Source organism: Pan paniscus, chromosome 2, assembly GCF_029289425.2.
Source record: "Pan paniscus chromosome 2, NHGRI_mPanPan1-v2.0_pri, whole genome shotgun sequence".
NCBI lineage: Eukaryota > Metazoa > Chordata > Mammalia > Primates > Hominidae > Pan > Pan paniscus.
The window spans coordinates 58677865-58700728 of NC_085926.1; the positions used below are offsets into that span (position 1 = coordinate 58677865).

General features: G+C 43.8%; 1 protein-coding gene across 4 annotated transcripts in view; it reads right to left on the bottom strand.

Annotated features, from left to right (window-relative positions):
* Positions 1–1272: 1272 nt before the first annotated feature.
* CFAP20DC (CFAP20 domain containing) overlaps positions 1273–22864 on the bottom strand; it is a 327011-nt gene continuing 305419 nt past the window's right edge. The window contains exons 17-18 of one of the 4 annotated variants that reach the window (XR_008624756.1): positions 18182–18268; positions 1273–2517 (exon numbers count right to left, since the gene is read on the bottom strand). Coding sequence is in view for 1 of the 4 variants with exons in the window: in XM_063602785.1 (XP_063458855.1) it covers positions 18264–18268 (5 nt within the window). In the remaining 3 variants the exon portion in view is untranslated. Of the gene's footprint in view, positions 2518–11589; positions 11798–18015; positions 18269–22864 lie in introns of those variants that run through there. The other 3 variants (XR_008624757.2, XR_008624755.1, XM_063602785.1) reach the window with 3 other exon arrangements.

Consider the following 22864-nt stretch of genomic DNA (forward strand, 5'->3'; position numbering starts at 1 on the left):
CAGGGAAGGCAAATTCATATCCAGAGTAAGTATGTATTCCAGTTAGGACAAAACACTGCAACTTCCATGGTGGAAGTGGTCTAATGTAATCAACCTGCCTCCAGGTAGCTGGCTGATCTGCCTGGGGAAAGCTGAGCCATGTCAGGGGATCAGTGTTGGTCTCTGATTATGGCAGACTGGGCACTCAGCAGTGGCCATAGCCAGGTTGGCCTTGGTGAGCAAAAGTCCATGCTGCTGAGCCCATGCATAACCTCCATCCCTGCTACCATGGCCACTTTGTTCATGAGCCCATTGGGTGATGACGGGGGTGGCTGGGGGAAGAGGCTGAGTGGTATCCACAGAATGGTTCATCCTAGTCAGTTGGGCATCAAAATCCTCCTCTGCTAAAGTCACCCTTTGATGAGAATTCATGTGGGACACAAATATCTTCATGTCCTGTGCCTATTCAGAGAGAAACATCCACATACCCCTCCCCCTACATTTACTTGTCATCAAACATGTTCTTTGGAAGTCCCTGACCATTCAGCCAAACCATTGACTACAGCCCAGGAAACTGGTATATAATGGCATGTCTGGCCATTTCTCCTTCTAAGAAAAGTGCACAACCAGGTGTACTGCCAGAAGTATTGCCCACTGGGAGGATTTCCCTTCACCCCTGTGCTTTAGAGGGATGTCCCAGAGAGGAACTGTAGTGCTACAGTTGTCCACTTTCAGGTGGCACCAGCCTTTATATCGTGCAGCACCATCTATGAACTAGGCCTGAGTTGTCAACTAATTAGGGGGATCTCTCCATGACACCATAGGTGCAGGCTGGGAGAGAGAAGGCAGTGTAGCAGGAGTGGGGACCACGAGCATTTGGGCCACTTCTTCATGTAACTTATTTGTGCCTTTAGGTTCTGCTTAAACTGGATCATGAATACACCACTTTCATTTGGTGATGGAGTGCTGCTGTGCATGCCCAACTTCATGGCTTGGTAGGTCAGTGATATGGTTTGGCTGTGTCCCTACCCAAATCTTGTCTTGAATTGTGGTTCCCATAATCCCCATGTGTCATGGGAGAGACCTGGGGTGGGAAGTGATTGGGTCATGGGTGAGGTTTCCCCCATGCTGTCCTCATGATAGTGAGTGAGCTCTCATGAGATCTGACGGTTTTATAAGCATCTGGCATTTCCCCTCCTGGCACTTCTCCCTTGTGCTGCCTTGTGAAGAAAGTGCCTGCTTCCTCTTTGCCTTCCACCATGATTGTAAGTTTCCTGAGGTCTCCCCAGCAATGCAGAACTGTGAGTCAATTTATTCAATAAATTACCCAGTCTTGGGCAGTTCTTTACAGCAGCATGAGAATGGACTAATGCAGTCAGATAATTTTTAACACCCAGGTCATGACAGGCAGCTCAGATAGCATGGTAACATGGTGGCCTGTTCAAGCATTCAGTTTCTATTAAGGCCCAGTAGCAGGCCAAAAGTGGCCTCTCACAAGGAGAGTTATCTGTAAATTATGGCAGGCCTTGCTCCAAAACCCTAAAGGCCTGCACTGCGATTCTCCTATGGGGGTCTGCTGGAGGTTCCAAGCAGCATCCCTATCTGCCACTGACATTTCAGGTACCATTGGGTCTGCTGGATCCTATGGCTCAGGTGGCAGAGAAGCTTGCACAGCAACTCCCTACTGGGGATCCTCCTCCTGTTCTGGGCCTCACTCAAAGCTAGCAGCTTTTCAGGTCACTCAGGAAAAGGGCCAGAGCAACATACCCAAACGAGGCATATGTCGCCTCCAAAATCCAAATAGGCCCACTAGGCATTGTGCCTCTTTCGTGGTTGTAGGAGTGGCCAGATGAAACAACTTATCTTTTGCTTTAGACCTTCTAAAGTGCCCTACACCACTGGACCCCTAGAAATTTAACTAAGATGAAAGGCCCCTGAATTTTAGTCAGCTATTCCCCCATCCTCTGACATGCAAATGCCTTATCAATCAGTCAAGAGTAGTTGCTACTTGTGGCTCACTAGATACAATCAGTGTAATGTCATCAATGTAATGAAGCAGTGTGACATCTTGTGGAAGGAAAAGGCGATCAAGATGCCTGCAAACTAAATTATAACAGGGCCAGAGGGTTGATATATCCCTGAGGGTAGGACGGTGAAGGTGTATTGCTGGCCTTGCCAATTGAGAGCAAACCATCACACAAAACCAAAAGCATTGCTGATACTACCCTGGTCTGCTGTCCACACTCACAAAGCAGGGGAATGCTAAATCTCAGGCCTTTGTGAAAATGAAAATGTAATCTCTTTCCGCGCAAGTTCATGAAACTCTGAATTGTGTCCAAGGATGCTTTGGGATCTGTAGACAAAAGATGCTTATTCTTCTCATGTGAAATGTGTTCTGGAAACTGTAGTTCAGGGTGAGTATAGATGCTCAAGGAAGAAGTGAGGACCCACACTTCCAGGTTCTTGTCCTGATATCTTTAGAGTGTGAGTTTTGCCTTCACAGTTGCAAAATGGCTGTAGCACTTCCAGACATTTCTTCTGCATTTCAGGTAGGAGAAGAGAGAAGAAAAAAAAAAAGAAAAAAGGTACATGCCTTTTATTCTGGGTCTGTCCATTGTTATCAGGAAAACAATGCTTTTTCTGGAAGTCTCATCCTGAATACTTTGGCTGGCAACTTATTAGCTAGAACTGGTGACTTGATCATCTCCAGCTGGATGAGACTCTGGGGAGGGCGTATTCTAACTGGGTATACTGCAGCCCAAACCAGAGTTGCATTAGGAAGATGAAGGGAAGGAGAAAATTGGGTAAACTAACCAATGATGCCAGTCATGACTGATGTAGGGCTTCTTTTTTTTTTTTTTTTTTTTTTTTTTTTTATTGATCATTCTTGGGTGTTTCTCGCAGAGGGGGATCTGGCAGGGTCACAGGACAATAGTGGAGGGAAAGTCAGCAGATAAACAAGTGAACAAAGGTCTCTGATTTTCCTAGGCAGAGGACCCTGCGGCCTTCCGCAGTGTTTGTGTCCCTGGGTACTTGAGATTAGGGAGTGGTGATGACTCTTAATGAGCATGCTGCCTTCAAGCATCTGTTTAACAAAGCACATCTTGCACCACCCTTAATCCATTCAACCCTGAGTGGACACAGCACATGTTTCAGAGAGCACAGGGTTGGGGGCAAGGTCACAGATCAACATGAGCCCAAGGCAGAAGAATTTTTCTTAGTACAGAACAAAATGAAAAGTCTACCATGTCTACCTCTTTCTACACAGACACGGCAACCATCCGATTTCTCAATCTTTTTGCCACCTTTCCCCCTTCTTTCTATTCCACAAAACCGCCATTGTCATCATGGCCCGTTCTCAATGAGCTGTTGGGTACACCTCCCAGACGGGGTGGTGGCCGGGCAGAGGGGCTCCTCACTTCCCAGTAGGGGCGGCCGGGCAGAGGCGCCCCTCACCTCCCGGACGAGGTGGCTGGCCGGGTGGGGGGCTGACCCCCCCACCTCCCTCCTGGACAGGACGGCTGGCCGGGTGGGGGGCTGACCCCCCAACCTCCCTCCCGGACGGGGTGGCTGGCCGGGCGGGGAGCTGAGCCCCCCACCTCCCTCCCGGACGGGGCGGCTGGCCGGGCAGGGGGGCTGACCCCCCCCACCTCCCTCCCGGCCGGGGCGGCTGGCTGGGCAGAGGGGCTCCTCACTTCCCAGTAGGGGCGGCCGGGCAGAGGCACCCCTCACCTCCCGGATGGGGTGGCTGGCCGGGTATGGGGCTCCTCACATCCCAGACAATGTGCGGCTGGGCAGAGACGCTCCTCACTTCCCAGACGGGGTGGCGGCCGGGCAGAGGCTGCAATCTCCGCACTTTGGGGGGCCAAGGCAGGCGGCTGGGAGGTGGAGGCCGTAGCGAGCTGAGATCTCGCCACTGCATTCCAGCCTGGGCACCATTGAGCACTGAGTTAACGAGACTCCGTCTGCAATCCCGGCCCCTCAGGAGGCCGAGGCTGGCGGATCACTCGTGGCTAGGAGCTGGAGACCAGTCCGGCCAACACAGTGAAACCCACCAAAAAAACATGAAAACCAGTCAGGCGTGGCGGCGTGAGTGCAATCGCAGGCACTCGGCAGGCTGGGGCAGGAGAATCAGGCAGGGAGGCTGCAGCGAGCCGAGATGGCAGCAGTACAGTCCAGCTTTGGCCCGGCATGAGAGGGAGACCGTGGAAAGGAGAGGGAGAGGGAGACGGGAGACGGGAGATGGGAGACGGGAGAGGGAGAGGGAGAGGGAGACGGGAGAGGGAGACGGGAGAGGGAGACGGGAGACGGGAGAGGGAGACGGGAGAGGGAGACGGGAGACGGGAGACGGGAGATGGGAGAGGGAGACGGGAGAGGGAGAGGGAGACGGGAGAGGGAGACGGGAGACGGGTCTCCAATGTGATGTAGGGCTTCTTAATAAGTTCTCTTCTCAAAAGCTTATGATTTTTACCATTCCCATTTGGATAAGCTATGGAGAAATTCAAGTTTGGCTTCATTCATTCAGTTTATCCATTCATACTTTGATCCACTACTTATTGGAGGCCAATTTTGTGCCTGGCCTGGTTAGGTATGGGGTCACATCATATTGAACAAAACAGCCAGGTTCCTTGGGTCCTACAGTTTAAGGGAAGCAGGGATAAAAATGTGGTAGGATTATAAAAATCACTCACACTGCACCCAGATGGCAAGGAAAATGCCACTTCTTTTATTTCCTCTAACTGATGGATCTCAGGCTCTTCTGGTTTCAATGGTCTCATTTCAGTTTAAGTATCCAGTTTATTCAAAATTCATTTGCTTCTGACAAGATTGCTAATTGGCTCCCAGCTAATTCCTTCTCACCCCAGAGCATGTGGAAATGTAGGATTCCTCCATGTGACCCTGCAACAGTGGGAGGCTTAGAAAAGCTAAGACTCCAGGCCTCCCCTTCCCCTGGGCCTTCCAGTCTGTATCCTCTGTCCACTCCGGGGCACCTGGTATATCAGAATTAGGGCAGATCCACCTGAGAGCCAATTCCACCCAGAGCCATGAATATGAGGTTGACAAGCCCCTTGTCCTGCGGGCACTGCCAATCTGCCTAAGGCACCTCTTCATTCTGGAGCTTTGGCCCAAAGAGGGAAGCCTCACCTCAGCCTCTCCATCTGTTTCCTTTGTTTCTCCTCAATTGCCTGAACCTGAAGAGGTGGGTACCCCATTTCTTTCTGCCATATCCCCAGTTCTCCCTAACCTGGCATTGTGGAAATATCCTGGTCCAATTGGCCTGCTCTTGGTATGCTAAGGAAAATCTTGTTAGTTATATACTGATCTCTTCTCCCTGCAAGCCAGAAGGCTAATTAATCTGGGGAGGGAGGGCTAGAACATGAAGTTCTGATTGGTTTTAGCATTCTTAGTAAGATGATAGTAGCGAAAGCCACAATTTTTGAAAAAATGCTGCTTTTGGCCAGGTGTGGTGGCTCATGCTTGTAATGCCAGCACTTTGGGAGGCCAAGGAAGGAGGATCACTTGGGCCTAGGAGTTTGAGACCAGAGTGGGCAACGTAGGGGAAACCTCGTCTCTACAAAAAAATAAGAAATTAGCCACGTATGGTGGCACATGCCTGTAGTCTCAGCTACTTGGGAGGCTGAGTAGGAGGATTGCTTAAGCTGGGGAGGTAGAGACTGCAATGAGCCATGATTGTGCCACTGTACTCCAGCCTGGATGACAGAGTGAGACCCTGTCTCAACAAAAGAAAAATGCTGTTTTGGTGACTATTTCCCTGATGCAAGCTTACTTTGCCATGGGCCCCTTTATACTGAGTGAGTAGCGTTCTAGTTAATCGAGGTCTTACTACATACACTGTCAACTTCGTGTGGGCAAGGGTGGGATGTAATTTGCACACCAGCTTCAGTGACTATCTGGCATGTAGCAGATGCTTTGTAATAGCATGTATGTGAATGAATGAATAAAATGCATAGACTTGTGTTAGCAAACGGTTTACTTTGCAGGCATGGAAGATCCTGTGTTCTACCCAGATTTTTCAGCTACAATTTTTTTAAGTGTCCTATTGGGAAATAGCACTATTTGATAAGACAGAGTCTCACCTGGTTGGGGCTGGGCTTGATGAACTTGTTTTTACCCACCTCTTGAAATGTCATTATAATTCTGGTTTGTCCGCCTGTGTCTCCCAAGAAAAGGGGAAACAGTGGTTTGGCTTCTCTCTTCCCAAAGAGCCAGCTCAGGCTTCCCTGTGTTACTACTTTTGGGTAAGAGGCTGAAAGCACAGAGGTGAGGTTAAGACCATGGGCTTAGGAGTCAGACAGAACTGACTGGAGTCCACATTCCAGTAGATAGACCACTTGGCACTCTGCCCATGCAAACCACTCTGGCTTTCCCCTGTCCTCGGACAAGCCAAACACAGTCCATCTCCAGGCCTTCGTACTGGCTGTTATCTCTTCCTGGAAACCTCTTCCCTGAGCTGCCGATCTGGTTAAATGTCTCCTTGGAGGGGCTTTTTCTGACCATGCCATCTCAGGTAGAGGCCACCTTCCCTGTCTTGCCATCTCAGGTCAACGCCACCCTCCCTGTGAGTTCCTCTCTAAACTGCTCCCTGCTTCAAGCTCTTCAAGCACATTTCATCTTGTGCTGCTGTCCACGTGTTTATTGGATTCCCCACTAGAATGTAAGTACTGTGAGGACAGGGCCTTTGGCTGTCTTGTTCACTGCTCAGAGCAAGGCCTGGCAGAAAGCAGACACACAAAGCCTGATTGTTGAAATGAATGTAGAAATGAATAAAGTTGTTTAAGTTCTCTGAGCCTCAGTTTCCTCATCTCTCAAGTGGCTATAAACATACCATAGAGAGTTGTCAAGATTGAGATATGTATGGAAGTGATGGCCTTGATACAGGTTCTTGATATAACATGGTGACTCTAAGACCTTCTTGACCATCTAATACTCCCTGGGCTCTAAGGGTCAGTAGATACCTCCAGAGGCTTATTAACTGCTCTGACTTTTAGTCTGCTGGGTGGAACAGGCGGAAGAAATATCCTTGCCAACAATTAAATTGTTTAAAGGATAGTGCTGCCAGTCGCACATTATTGTTATTTCAAAGCTGGTGCTTTGAGGAGTTTGGAAACAATCTTCTTGGAGGCATTCCCATGGCTAGGCATTACAGCTCGGACTATAATCTCACTATAAATGTGCCTTTCCTCTTTAAGCAGAGGGTTATTAAGTTTAACAGTGTCAAAGTACTCTCCATATTACATACAACTTAATTAGTGTACAAGGCAATATTAAACAGCCCATTCACACTGAGAAATATTTATACTTCTCTTTCCTTGGCTTATATTGATTTATCCCATGACACACAGAAATGTAAATTACAAAGGAGTAATTATTTGTTCCTATAACAAAGGAAGAGATAGAGACTTGTGTGTCCACATGCTTGCTTGGGATGTGGCACTTGGGGAGGGTGGCGGGAGAGGAGAAGCACTTGGTGGAAATCTCATTTCCTCAAGAAAACCTCCTCAGACTCCAAGGCTAGGTTAGGTTCCTCATTTTTCTCTCCCAGAGCTTTTCTTTCAACACATACCTCCAGAGGGTTTATCTGTTTATCCTCTGTCTCCCCATCCACATGTGAATTCCAAGATGCTGGGAGTGGGATTGTCCCAGTCACTACTGTATTCCCACATCTAACACAGCATCCGGTGGATATGAGGTACTCAATCACTATATAAATATGTTCCAACACGTTTATTAAACCCCTTATCTGGGCCAGGGATTGTGTACTTCTGGGTGCATGTGTTGGGGCAGGGGTTATCAATGGTCACCAAAATCAGAGTTAATGACCTCATGGAGTTTATAGTCAGAATGAAGAGATAGACATTTTTTTAAAATTACAACCATGATAGGGTACCTAGTGCTATGAATATTTATTCCAGGAGTCTGACCTAATGAAGAAGGTCAGGGAAGTTTTCCACAAAGAAACGATATTTAAGCTGAGATCTGAAGGATACGGGGGCATTAATACGTGCAACAGGGAAGGAAGGGAGCAAGTCGCAGCACCCAAGACCCCAGGGTAGGAGAGCCCAGGGGCCAGTAAAAGAACCCTAAAGAGCAGTGTGGCTGGAGAGAGAAGAGCCACGTGGTCCAGACAAATCTGGAGGGAGGGGGAGGACTGTATCCCACAGGACTTGGATGGCCACGATGCACAGCATCTAATTTGTGGATTGAATGGGAAGGGATTTTCCCAGAGATTTCTGCCCTGGGATCTCTATTCTTTTCTCAACACATTCCTTTCAGAGAACCAGGGCAGGAATCCAAAGTGGAGACCACCAGGCTCTGGTCATGTTGGGGTTGATTTTATTTTCCTAAGATTGTGGCAACACGAACTCCCATCCCACAGGCCCTTCTGTGATGTGACCTGGCCACAGCTCCCTTGAGCCTGGGCTGGCCTGAACTGTAACCAAGAGGATGTGGTGGAAGAGAAGCTGTGTGACTTCTGGGACTAGTTCAGAAAAGGTCATGAGCTTTGTTTTCTTTTTACCTAGCTCACTTGGAACATTTGCTTTCTGGATGCTCCTCTTGGGAGCCAGCTGCCATTCTGGGAGAGGGTCAAGCCATGTGGAGAGGCCACATGTAGACCCTCTGGTCAATGGTCCCAGCTAAAGCCCAGCCTTTGGGTCATCCCAGCCCAGGCACCAGGCATGTGAGAAGCCTCCCAGTGATTCCAGCCACCAAGTGTTCAGTCACCCCCACCCCTTTGAGCCTTTCCAGCTGAGGTCCCAGATATCATGAAGCTGAGTTAAGCTGTCCACGGAACCCATGCGTGTACTACTATGGTAGTGGTCTTATATCACTCAAGTTTGGGGTGGTTTGTTGTGCAGTGAGAGGTAACTGGGACACATGTTAAAGGAGCCATGATAGGCAATTTTGCCCAGAGCAGCAGGGTGGCAACTGAGTCGGTTACAATCATCTGAACTATGATCAGATTGGAACGCAGAGGTTCTGTTTAAAGGACTCTAATTCTCTCTCGTGATGGAGTAGAAACCTGAGAGATGCCACCTTCAACTCAAAAGCCCAGCTCTCCCCTTCGACGCAGGGCCAAGGCAAGACAGGGAATAAACAGGTCACTCTCACAGTTCTCGTTTGCCTTTCCCCAGATGTGAAAGTTACACACTGACTGTGATTTTCTGCCCGAGTCCTTATTTAATTGTTATTTTGGGATCAGTTGCTTTTGAAAGATCCCCCAGCTGATACAGACTGCTGGTATTTTGCCAAGAGAGATAAACAGTCTCATCTTGCACTGCATTTGGATTCAGTGTCAGCAGAACATAGCAGCTGCCTCCCAGCAGAACTGTCTGTGGTGGAAATACCTGGGTGGTCTGATTCAAATTCACCTTTCAAATCTTTACCTTGTCAATTTTGGTAACATGCAGCTGCCACATTCATGAGCACATGATCAGGTTTCTCAAACAGTCGAAATCCCTGACAACCATGCTGGTGAGCAACCTATCCTGATCACCCGAAATACTAGTGATTATTCTTTTCAACTAAAATATGTAAACAAAACCTGATGCTAAGCAAATGTTCACTTTTGTGCTCTTTAAATAATGTTATGAATTAAATTGAAATTACTCAGCACAATAATAAATACTTACCAAGTGTTATTTTGCACTTCAGGTGGTAAAACTGTAACTGTGAATAAATTGCTTATAGTAAGATTTTTTCCCCTTTAATGCTGTAGCAGCAGATGGGCTAATAAATATGCAACACTTTGTAACATTTGCAATTTCAGAGGGGTAGAGGTTCCTCCACCTTTCACATAAACAAAACGTATAGTCATCCAATATTATACTTTTTAATGGAAAAGCTTAAGTCATGTAATGTAAATACCACTTCACTTTCAACAATTTTACTAGTTTCGCAACAGTAAGATGAAAGAACACATAAGATGGTATTTATGTTCTCTCTTTACGAGAACATTTTCTTCCTTTCTTGGGAACTTTTCTGAGTTTGAAAACAAGAAGGATTCTTGTACCTTCATTGGAAACGAAGGTGGGGAGCATCAATAAGCAGCAATTTATTATATGATTCTCTTTGCTTCTGGATGAATGTGAGTGATGGTTAGGAGCAGATTGTGGTGACAGGCAGGTCTCTGCTCATTAGCTTGAAGACCTTTGGCAGATCCCATTCTCTTTCTGGTACCAAGTTTTTGCCTTTGTCAGGTGGGGTGTAAGTAGTAACCTTCCCCTTAGGGCTAGTAAGAGGATTAAATAATGCAAGTAATGCCTGGCATGTGGCATATTCAATGACCACTGTTTTCATTATATTTAAGGTGACTGAGTGAGTGGCATAGGGTTTAATAAAAAATGTTTTTTTATGGGAAAGGACAACCATGGTTAAAAATATGCCCGTGAATTCTGACAGAAGAGGTAGGTGCCTTAGGCGCACATTTTTTGTTGTTCTAGCCTGTCTCACTTGGATAGAGGACAAACATTCATTCGCTGGTCTCTGTTCTTGGGGAAGTAACATAGATACAAATCCTTCATTCCAGGATGCTGAGGTTTGATCCTTTTGAAAGGAGGGTGCTCCATGCTGTGGAGGGGCCTGGGGAATTCTCAAGTTGGTTTGTGGGGGTCAAGCAGGTTCTTCCTTTTCCCTGCTGGGGCTGGCTGGAGGATGGGAGGCCTCTAACACCACAAAGGTGGTGAAGGCAAACTGGAAAATCACCATGGGGAAGAGACGTGCAAGGTGACTACAATCTTGGGAGCCGCAGTGTTGGGAAAAGGGCTTGTGGGAAAAGGGCTTGTGGGGTGCCTGTATAAACTGGCCATAAAAATATGGGACAATAAGTTGTGGAAAGCCACAAGAGGTCTCTGAGGAGGAAAGCCTCCTAATTGCCCTCATGTTCCCATGCTTAGAGCGAGACCCGCTCTCTTATCTGTAAACACTGTGTTCAAGGAGAAAGGCACTCCTTTGAAGCACTGGAATGTGGACAGACGTGTAGGCTCCTAGTTAAGCCCGCTCCCACTAGCTACTCTCCGATAAGTTAAAGATATGCTGTTTGAGCACAAAGGAGATTCGTTTAAATCACTCTTGCTACAGATTACGCCTATGACGCACTGCCACCCTTTCACTGTTTCGCCCGGAACATCTGCTTCTTAGATCTAAGTGATTGTACTGAATATATAGCATGGAGACCAGAGCTCGGTGCCTTTTGCAGCCTCCATTTTGCAACTGGCCCCCTGGCTCCCACCTTTATGAACTCTTAACCTGTCTCTTCTCAATCCTTTGTCGCCACCGGACTTCGGGTACCCTACGGGTGGTGTTGAGGCTGGTCCCCAACACAGCAGCAGTTGGGATCTGGAAGTCAGCCCCAGGAAGCAGCCAACAAACAGATTAGTGGAGCATTGCCAGGGGAGTCCCAGAAAGAGCTGAGCAACACTTTGATGGAGGTAGGGGAGCAGAGGTTCTGCTATTATTACTTTGGAGGGGACCACCGAACCAGTAAACATTTGGGTTATGTTGATATTAATGACAATTATGGCAATAATAGCTTGGTATATAGCAGTATTCTTCGAAGTCCCAATAATTGCCTTCAAGAATTATCACTTCAAGTTTGAAACAAAGTTATCTATATTTTTATCAGACATAAAGACAGACTTTTCTTTCTACCGTGTCCTTTATGTGCAAGGAAGGCAGATCAGTGAAAGTTCCTTAGCTGTTTTGAGAGTCATTAACTTCCTTGTATCTCCATCCTCTCAGCTTCTGTGAGCTGTCATCAGTGGAGAGCTCTGGCCACAGCCCATACTATCCTGGTGTCCTTGGGAAGTAAAGAAGGTAAGGAGTGATCTGAAGTGGAGCTCTTTGGACTGTTTCTGGGTTGCCAGTTGTTGTGGCTATGGTTTGGTTTTTCCCAGCACCCTTTCCCCCTGCTTCTGCTGGCAATGGATCATGTCCCACCTCCTCGCTATCACAGTGACTAGTCACTGGGTCAGTAACACTCTGACTGTAACCAACACGACGGGTGGTTCAATCACCTGACAGGTGTCAGTCCCATGACCACAACCAAGGAGGATTTAGCAAGGGGATTTTATTACTTGCAAGAAGTAAGGACACCCACGACAGTTCCCCAAAGCAGTGCCTCCACAAACAAAGGTGAAACAGGGCTTTTTTTTGAGCTGGTTGGCTGAGTCATTGTGTGTGGAGGTGGAGTAAAGGCAACACAGGTGCAGTCACCCATCGTGCTTCTTCATACATTGCATGTGTAGAAAATGGCAAATAAACTCCTCTCTGGACTGGATTTTTAGTATGGTAATGAGGAGAGTTCACCAAAGTTCATCTCCAACTCAGGCATCTCTGGATCCATCTGGTTTTTATTTTTTGGGGGCTGAGCTTCTTTCTGGAGCTTTTTGGAACAAGAAGAACTCAAGGTGCTACAGTTACAAGTGAGTTCTTTTCCATGGCATGCACCCTAAAGCCTGGGACCCTGAGTTAAAAGAGTAGCACATCCCCTTGGCCAAAACAAATGTATTGCTTTGTGATTCAAGCTAAGCTGGGAAAGAGAAGTCTTCTTTCATCTTGGGCCACTGTCTGGGAATGACGGAAGCTTAGCACTGCCTGTTAGAGGAGGCCTAGTTCATAAGACTAGGGGCTCAGGATTGGATCTGATCATTTCAATACCATTTTAGCCCCAGGATTCACTAGGTAAGGCATATGACATATTCAGAGAAAGAACTATATAGGGTAAATCATTGGAGTTTCTTCATAGATGGGATTTTTTGCTCCAGTGGTGTATCAGTGATAAGTAGGTAATGCAGAAGCAGACAACCCTCAAATATAAGCTCAATACAATGAAAGTTTGTTTCTTGTCCACACAACATGCTGTCATGGGCTGGCAGGGGCACTCTACTTATCATAGGCTCTCAAGGATCCAGTCTGGCAGAATGATAAAGGTCTCTAAGCCAGAGGGAATAAAGTGTTCTGCAGGACCTCTCACTGGAAAGTGAGAAACACACTCAGCAGGAAAGCAACCCATCCCTTCCACTCACACCATCAGAATAGATGAAAGTGACCCATCTCTTCCACTCACACCATCAGAATAAATGAAAGTGACCCATCCCTTCCACTCACACCATCAGAAGAGATGAGAAGGACCCATCACTTGCACTCACACCATCAGAAGAGATGAGAAGGACCCATCACTTCCCTTCACACCATCAGAAGAGACAAGAATGACCCATTACTTCCACTTGCGCCATCAGAAGAGATGAGAGCGACCCATCCCTTCCACTCACGCCATCAGAAGAGATGAGAGCGACCCATCCCTTCCACTCACACCATCAGAAGAGATGAGAACAACCCAATACTTCCACTGACACCATCAGAAGAGACAAGAACGACCCATCACTTCCACTCACGCCATCAGAAGAGATGAGAAGGACCCATCACTTCCACTCACACCATCAGAAGAGACAAGAATGACCCATTACTTCCACTTGCGCCATCAGAAGAGATGAGAGCGACCCATCCCTTCCACTCACGCCATCAGAAGAGATGAGAGCGACCCATCCCTTCCACTCACGCCATCAGAAGAGATGAGAGCGACCCATCCCTTCCACTCACACCATCAGAAGAGATGAGAATGACCCATCACTTCCACTCACACCATCAGAAAAGATGAGAAGGACCCATCACTTCCACTCACGCCATTAGAAGAGATGACTTGGCTCCACCTCCCATAGGGGGCCAGGAAGTGCTATCCTACAGTGTTCTCATTCTGTTGCTCCTCAGTCCATTTGGTTCTTTCTTCTGCGAATTTTCCTTTACCTTTCCTTGCCCACATCTAAAGTGAGCATTGAAGAATATGTCCTCCTTGGGGCAGAACAGCTTTCTCAGCCTGCCTCCTGCCTGGGGAGGGATGTCTATAGCTAATGTAATGTATATTTCAACATTGCTCAGAGTAGATTTTAAATGTTTTCACCACAAAAATTGGTAAGTACTGTATGGGAGATGATGAATATGTTAATTAACTTGATTAATCATTCCATCATGTATGCATATATCAAAACATCACATTGTACTTCGTAAATATGTAGAATTATTATCTGTCAATTAAAAGTTAAACAAGAAAACAGATTGGAGGCAGTGGTAGAAGCAGGCAGATGAGTTAGTAGGCTGTTCAATGAGACAATAAGAAATGATGGTGGTAGTGGTCCCAGGTGATAAAGGCCGGGGGGTGGAGGAGAAGGCATCGGATCTGGATATACTGAGAGTAAAACCAGTAGGATCTCCTGACCATTTGAAAGTGGGACATGAGATAAAAGGAGGAATCAAAGCGTCTTTCCAAGTTTCCTATCTCAGCAATCAGATGCATTTGCCATCCATTGAGGTAGGGGTGACTATGGCTGGAGAAAGACTATGAATGAAGCTGGTTTGGTGAATTTTGAATGTTTACATTTGAAAAATTATTTTAGCCTCCCCAAATGACAAACACATGTAACTGGGCTATTCATAAAATAACTACAGAATTTTTTTTAAAGTAATTCATCATACACAGTAAGCAGTGTGGTTCAGTGATAACAAAAATTGAAAGGTGAATGACAACCATTTTCTCTGCTAGGGGATGTTGGGTATCCCTGCGAGTGTGTGTCTAACTCTGCTTGGAGAAAACACGGATGCCTCTGTGGTCAAGACGTCCAGCTCAAATGGCTATTTTGCCTCTTCCATGACAGGCCCTAAGTACAGAGCTTATTTGTTTATTAAATGCAACAACAACAGAAAAGCCTTGTCATATCCTGTTCCGTAGATGAAAAAGCTAGAGGCTTTTCAGGAGAAAAAAATTACACTAATCTTAGCAAAGATAATTTTCTGAAACTTTCCTTTCGTGGATGTGGCTGTATCCCTTATCAGTTGTAGTCTTCACTGTGTATGCAGTAGGGGAAAGTGAAGGATGGAAAGAGGGTTAGGCTGACTCCCAAGATTCCAGAAAACAGTTTGTTCTTTTTATTAGTTGTGAAGCTGAAAGCCGAATCCTACAACACCACAATTCTTGGTATTTTCACTCCTCTGAACATGTGAGTTTAATTCAAGATAAGAAATGCTTCGAGTCCTGTTAAACTTACACACTGTCTGTTGTGTTATGAATTGCAGGGCACATTTCAGAACAAGTGGAGGGCTGATTATAAATGATCCTTTAGTGCCAGCAAAAATGTGGTAGCTCAGGATGCTAGGTTACTATAAAAACACCAGGGGAATGGGAAGAGTGAAAGGATGCCATGTGGAGAAGAAATAAATTTCTGAAATAATACCTGCATGCCACGTCTAATGTTTTCCTTTCATTAAATTCATAGGTAATAAGAAGAATGCTGCTAATATGCAAAAATATCAATAACCTTGAAATGTATTTAGGTATATGTGAAGGTAAATTCTCAAGGGCTTTTAAAAAATATAGATTCTTTTTAAGTATGCGGTACAGCAGATAAACAGAACAAAATATTTTTCAAGCTGCAACCATGGAGTTAACAACTAAACAGGAAGAAAGGCACCATGATTAACGCTCCATCTATTAATAAGCAATTTGGACTTTAGCCATCAATAGAACCATTGTTGGTCAATAGTGCCACCAACAGTTAAGTCATGAGGTTTGACATCAGCTAGGTCTGACAGATTCCTGCATCACCACTCAGGACAATTCCTGAGCCTGTTTGTGCCTCAGTTTCTTAATTTGTAAAGTAGATGAACACTTACAGTTGTGAGGATTAAATGAGAAAACATGCACATACAGTTCAGTGCGATGCTTGGGAGTACAGTGAGAGCTCAATAAATGGTTGTGCTGACTATAAAGATGATGAGGACAATCATCAAGAGAGTCATTTCAACTCAGTGGTAAGATTACAATTTCCAGGGCAGAATAAAGCATTCAGCAGAGTCACGGTCCAAGGCCTACCCTAATGACTCGTTAGGTCAATTAAAAAAAGAGGACAATTTCTCATTGATATAGAAACTGATGGTATTTGTCAAATTCAGCTCAGTAGAAATGCCACAGGAATAACACAAAATGCATTTTCAAAAACTACTGAGCTTTGCATAGAAACCTAAGTAGTACTTGTTATGATAAAGTTGTAGATATTGTTTATAGAATGTGATCAGGTAGCAGAGTGACAACCTGAACCTCGAGTGGTCCAGAATGAATCAAGAGATGCTTTCACTGACCTTTATCATTTCACATGGATGAAATTATAACTTTCAGAAAGCATTACGATAAATTTATAGTGCACACTATTTTAGAGGCTGACATGTACAGTTCTTCTTCCAGCTCAGTATTGAAAATGGAAATAAAACCGAATGGTGCTAGAATTAGTAGGAGAATTAAGAGAGTAAGGAGAAAAACTGCTTCTCACTCTAATGGGTTTATAACACCCAACGTGGCACGAAAGCCGTGGCAAAAACAGTTACTCAAAGGAATTGTAAATTTCCCTCCTCTTCTCTATTTTCTTGCCAAAGGCAGAAAATACCTCAGAAAGAGATGGAAAACCATGGTTTTGAAGACACTGGTATGTCTTTGGTGAAATGTTCTATATCTATAACTTGTGATTAAGCTCAGGATAGACATTTGGAGAGAAACATTTGTAGGGGATGGCTGACCTTCCGAGTAGAAAATAAATGCAAAGCTGAAGAGGATTATTTCTATAATTTCTTAACATAATCTTATCCAATCATTAGAAAAACCTCATTAATTTTGTCTATGGGGAAGAGAGCCAGTCTGAAATTGTATAAAATCTTGATTATAGGCCAGGAGTGGTGGCTCACGCCTGTAATTCCAACACTTTGGGAGGCCGAGGCAGGTGGATTGCCTGAGGTCAGGTGTTTGAGACCAGCCTGGCTAACATGGTGAAACCCCGTGTCAACTAAAAATACAAAAAATAGCTGGGCGTGGTGGCGCATGCCTGTAGTCCCAGCTACTCGAGAGGCTGAGGCAGGAGAATCACTTGAACCCAGGAGGCAGAGGTTGCAGTGAGCCAAGATTGCGCCACTGCACTCCAGCCTGGGTGATAGGGCAAGACTGCACATGTACCCTAAAACTTAAAGTATAAAAAAAAAAAAAAAAAAAAACTTGATTACAGACTCTGTTTAAACAAATATACCTTATTTCAAACATTTGTCATATACTCTGAGGGAAAAAATGTATTAACAGATAAAGATGAGGTGATTTGGAATAATCCTACACCATACCATGAAGAATAAAAGTAAAAAAAACCCTTTAACATACATGAGCTGCTTGGCCCAGAATTGATCATTTCTGAAAACCTTGTTTTAAAAAGACGCTGTTGATTTGGTCTTGGATTTTTATTATTTTACTCAGGAGTAGGATTCTGAACATTTATAGTGGAGTCAATTACTTTAATCATATGCGTCAGACCCGAAGTATTACAAATACTAAATAAATACAGCTTCAAAGAATTTCTGGAGTATCTATTTTCTAACTACATGGCCCCAGGTGTTAATCTATAATCAGGGTTGCCCCTATTTCTCCAAATTCTCAGGAAATTGTTAGTTTTCTTTACGACTTATTGCATGAAACTGATGGTCCCATGTTTTTCAGCGTATTAATAAAACATTTGTTTTAGCTTAGTCTTATAATAGGGTAAAATATGAAGCTCTAACTTTAATATATTAAAGCATGTGATACGGTTTTGCTGTGTCCCCACCCAAATCTCATGTTGAACTGTAAGCCCGTGTTGGGGGAGGAACCTGGTGGGAGGTGATTGGTCATGGGGCAGATTTCCCCTATGCTGTTCTCATGATAGTGAGTGAATTCTCAGAATATCTGGTTGTTTAAAAGTGTGTAGCACATCCACCTTCACTCTCTCTCTCTCTCCTGCTCTGCCATGGTGAGACATGGTGGCTTCCCTTTTGCCTTCTGCCATGATTATAAGTCTCATGAGGCCTCTCAGCCATGCTTCCTGTACAGCCTGCAGAACGGTGAGTTAATTAAACTTCTTTTATTCATGAATTACCAAGTTTCAGGTAGTTGTTTAAAGCAGTGTGAGAATGCACTAACACAGTATGTATGTGCCCATATATACTTTCAGGAATGATGCTATAGTCATTGTTTATCACCAGAGTTCCAAACCTGAAAGTCCTCAGTCTGACAGGCCTAGGCTTAAATAATAATCACACCAGTGAACATTTACTGAGTGCTTACCATGTGCTAAGTGCTTTTTCTTCGGTGGTCCATTTGTCAGCATCTTGGATGTCTCCAAGCTCTCCAGCTTTCTGGGATTAAATCATCCTTTAAGGTTTTAGAAAAAAAACAAACTCAGTCTCACTTCACAAATGGATGTCATCCCATCTCTGCTCTGCAAAGCTCCCTGGGCAGGTGCCTATGGTCCCCCAAGTTCCCTCTAACTTGGTGATTGCCTTCCTGTCTCTTGGCCTCCATTCTTCCTTTCCCTTTCCCCTCTTGCCCTCTCTTTTCTGCACCATGTCACCTCACTGTGCATCCACTGTTTCAGTTCCTTCACAGCCCAAAGCACTTACCATTCAAGGCTGTGTACAAAACAGACTTTACAAAAGGCTTACAACTTTGAGGGGAGTTACTGAAGCAAGATTTTAAATTCCTAGTGCTCTCCCATCATCTCGTATTTAGAAGAATGCTACAGATAATGGGAAATTGAAAGCCACAGGTCTACACCTTTGCTCAGATTGAAATAAATGGCATCTTTATGTGGGAAAAAAGAGACCCGACTCACCAGGGGCTACTATAAATGGAAAGACTCCAAAACTTCCTAATAATATTTAACTTAATAATGCTAAGTCACAAAGGTTTTGTAAACTGGTGGATCCTAGTAATAAAACACATACACACAGACACACACATACTAATTTTAATAGTCTAAACCAGTGGCTTCCATCATTTTCACATGGTCACTTAATAAACCTTTCTCCCTTTGTTAGTTTGGAAGCTGAAACCTAGCTATGTTCACATAGCATATAATCTGACACCTGGGAAGGATAATGAGTTTTGCTCAAAATGTGTACAAGACAGAGTGAAGAAAGCCAAACAAAACAAAATAGGTCATGTTTTCCATTCTAGTGATCATCAACCACATGGGGTTAAGGCAAGTTGTCAGAACATTATTGGATTGCCCACAAATGAAATCCATCAAGTGGTTAGTCTGTTGATTGAAACTCTCAAATGTCACTGCTACCATGTGCCTTTGGGAATTCCCAAACTGCTCATTCTGGCACCACAGGAAGTGAAGAAGAGCAATAAAGACAAGAAATGAGAATAGGTTAAGCCAGAGGGTCTCAGCCTTGGCACACATTAGGATCACTTGGGGGAGCTTTTATACATCATGATGCTCAGGCCACAGCTCAGGCCAGAGGAGGCAGGAATCTCCATGAATGGGACCCAGGCAGCAGCATATCTTAGAGTCCCCAGATAATGCAATGTGCAGTCAATGCTGACAGCCACTATATTAGATTGAAAGCAACAACTAGCAAAACATGGAAAAGGTGATCAAAAATGTATTAAAAATGCAAACAGTGATGTCCCTTATAAATTAAGGCTATAAACATTACCAGTGATAATGTATTTGCTGACCACAGCCGATTATAACCGGAATCTCTGGACTTACTATTTATCTGGACTTTGTAACATTCATAGATTCTTACGCTTAGCTAAAAAATGGCGCCACTATTTTTTTTAACTTAAATCAAATATCTCTTGATAATGGTAATGTTCTTGAGAAGTACCTGACCTGAGAAGATTAAAATCTCTTGAAATAGGTGAATTGAAAAGATATTATAAGTATACTGTCCAGACCTAGGTACTGAGATGAATTTTAGAACTACATAGATATCAAAAGTCAAAGAAAACACAAGTATTGGGGGGAAAAAAGATACTATGCTTACTAAGATTAACCCACAAGAAGATGCTAGTAATATCAATTTCTTTGGCCAAAAAAGTTTTAAAGGAAAAAGGAAGCTCTCTTCAACTGAGGTGGCTAAAAGGTTTGTAAGTTTTCAGGGTCTGAAATGTCTGAATCATTTTTGCAAGTAGTGGAAAAAACAAATGGTGAAATTTTGATTGATTTTCTTTGAGATAATCTTTGGTTTATGAAGCCATAAAGCAAAACTGGGGATGATTCTAATCCCATTATTAATCTCATGATTTATTTATAGATTACTAAAACTCCATCATTAATAAAAGTTATACTTCAGACTGGCATACTATCAGAATAAATAAAGAGAGTTTTTCCCTCCTGGAATTCTTAAGCCAAATACTCTCATATAATTTTGCTTATCTCAGTTTTTAAGGTCTCAAGAGCACCTCACTCCCATGGCTTTGGAAGTATCCACTACAGCACATTAGAGCTAATTTCTCCTGATCCACCTGCTAAAATATTGACAGTACTTATTACCATTAGGAGCAAGTTTATATGCTTAAATCTTGCCAGGTTCAGCATAAACATTGACAATGATAAGTTGGGCTGATGAAAACCAATCAATACTATTTCCTACACATCACTTTCGTAATGCCTCACAGAATTACAGGTGATTAACTGCAGAAGAATATGTCAGCAGTAAAAATTAGTGTTATCTGTGGTCCATGTTTATTGGTCATTTAATTCTTATAAGTCAAATTATTTTGACTTAATGTGATTCTAAATTATATTAAAACCAGGCAAACCAGAACCAAAATATTCATTAAGATGTAAGACTCCAATATTCACGATGAATGAACTTTCACTTAGATTTATCCTTTGTTATAAGTTAACCATATTACCTACAGTTATAAGTTTGTATAATTTAAAATATGAGAAAGAAAATTTCTGCAAGAGACCAAAGCCTCAGACTTAAGAAATGTTCAGGCTTCAGCATACCTTGTTTTGGATGAAAAGTGGGTCTAAAAAATCATCTTGTTACAGCCTGGTCAGGAGTGTGTGAAATATCTGGGCAAAGCAAAAAACAAAAAGCAAAGAAACACACAAAATTCCACTAACCACCCCCCACCCCACCACCAAATCTCTCTCGCACACACACACACAGACACACACCCACCCACCCAACTAACCAAATAAGCAAGCAAGCAAACAAACAAACAAACAAACTGAGGATGGGGGACACATTTCTTGAGTTCTGGTGGGAGTCAGGGCTCCCAGCTCTGGAGGAGTGATCTACAGCAGCATTTCTCAAAGGATGTGAGTGGATAAAACCCTTGAGATGTTCTACAGAAAAAGAGTTCTGTAGACAAACTGGAGAAGTGTCACTCACCCACTGGAGATTACCTGTGCATGTTAGTCTATTAAAGCCACTGAGAACTTCTCCAGTAAAGACAAATGACAAGTACCACTAGTCCAGTATTTTCCACCTTGGTTTGACAATGGACCTCTTCCCCACTCCCACTGCATTTATTAACATTTAGTGGAAGTTCTGTTTCTTGGAAAACATTTTGGGAAACGCTGATCCTTGAGGTGTAAAGGCTGACAACTGAGGGAAAAAAGAGTGTGCATGGAGCAAAAGAAATGGAAATGCTCAGTGAGAACCAGAAATCCCAGACTCCTGAAAGGGTGCCAGTGTCCTCAGGTGACCTCTGTTCGGGGTTTGTGATGTCCATCTCCATCTGTCATTTGCGTTCTCTTCTCAATTCCCACCTTGACAGGACTTCTCAATCTGAATCTCACTTTTCTCAATTGTAAAATCAGAGCATTTAAAGAAATGATCTTGATTGTCCTTTCTAGGCCCAATTAGACGATTTTATCTTAACTAGTATAATGGAGAAAAAGAGAAAATAGAATTTGCTTGACAAGAATTCTCTTTATGACTAACTTTTCTGGAATGCAAAATGAATGATGTATGAAATAGAAATCCTATGATAAAACCATATGTGAACAGGTGATAACAGGCAATTCTTTTTTTTTAATTTTTAAGTTCCAGGGTACATGTACAGGATGTGCAGCTTTGTTATGTAGGTAAACGTGTGCCATGGTGGTTTGCTGTACCTATCAACCCATCACCTAGGTTATTAAGCCCAGCATGCATTGGCTATTCTTCCTGATGTTCTCCCTCCCCTCACCCCACCCCCAACAGGCCCCAGTGTGTGCTGTTCTCTTCCCTGTGTCCATGTGTTCTCATTGTTCAGCTCCCACTTATAAGTTAGAACATGCATGTTTAGTTTTCTGTTCCTGCATTAGTTTGCTGAGGATAATGGCTTCCAGCTCCATCAATGTCCCTGCAAAGGGCATGATCTCCTTCCTTTTTATGGCTACATAGTATTCCATGGTGTATATGTACCACGATTTCTTTGTCCAGTCTACCATTGATGGGCATTTGGGTTGATTCCATGTCTTTGCTATTGTGAATAGTGCTGCAATGAACATATGTGTGCATGTATCCTTGTAGCAGAATGATTTATATTCCTTTGGGTATATACCCAGTAATGGGATTGCTGGGTCAAATGGTATTTCTGGTTCTAGGTCTTTGAGGAAGGTGATTCTTAATTTTCATTATTCTGGCCATTTTGATTGAAGTTTGATAGTCACAGGGTGTAACCTGGAACAAACCAAGTTTTGATAGTGTACTTGATGTCATTCCACAGTTTTTAAAAAAGAACAGCTCAGAAACTTCCAGAAGCAAGATCTTTAATTAAAACCATGGGACAATTTTTAAATTAATTCTTTCAATTAATTGTGCTTCAGGTTGTACATTCTGTGACTACATTATTCTTATTAAACACAGTTTGCACCTCAAGAAGGATCAAGATGTTATTGAAACGACTGACTTAAGTGAAACTAATCTAAAAATCAAGGAAATATAATAGGCAAGATTTTTTTGGCAAAAGTGTCTATGTATTATGCATATATCAGTATTTTCCTTTAATAAA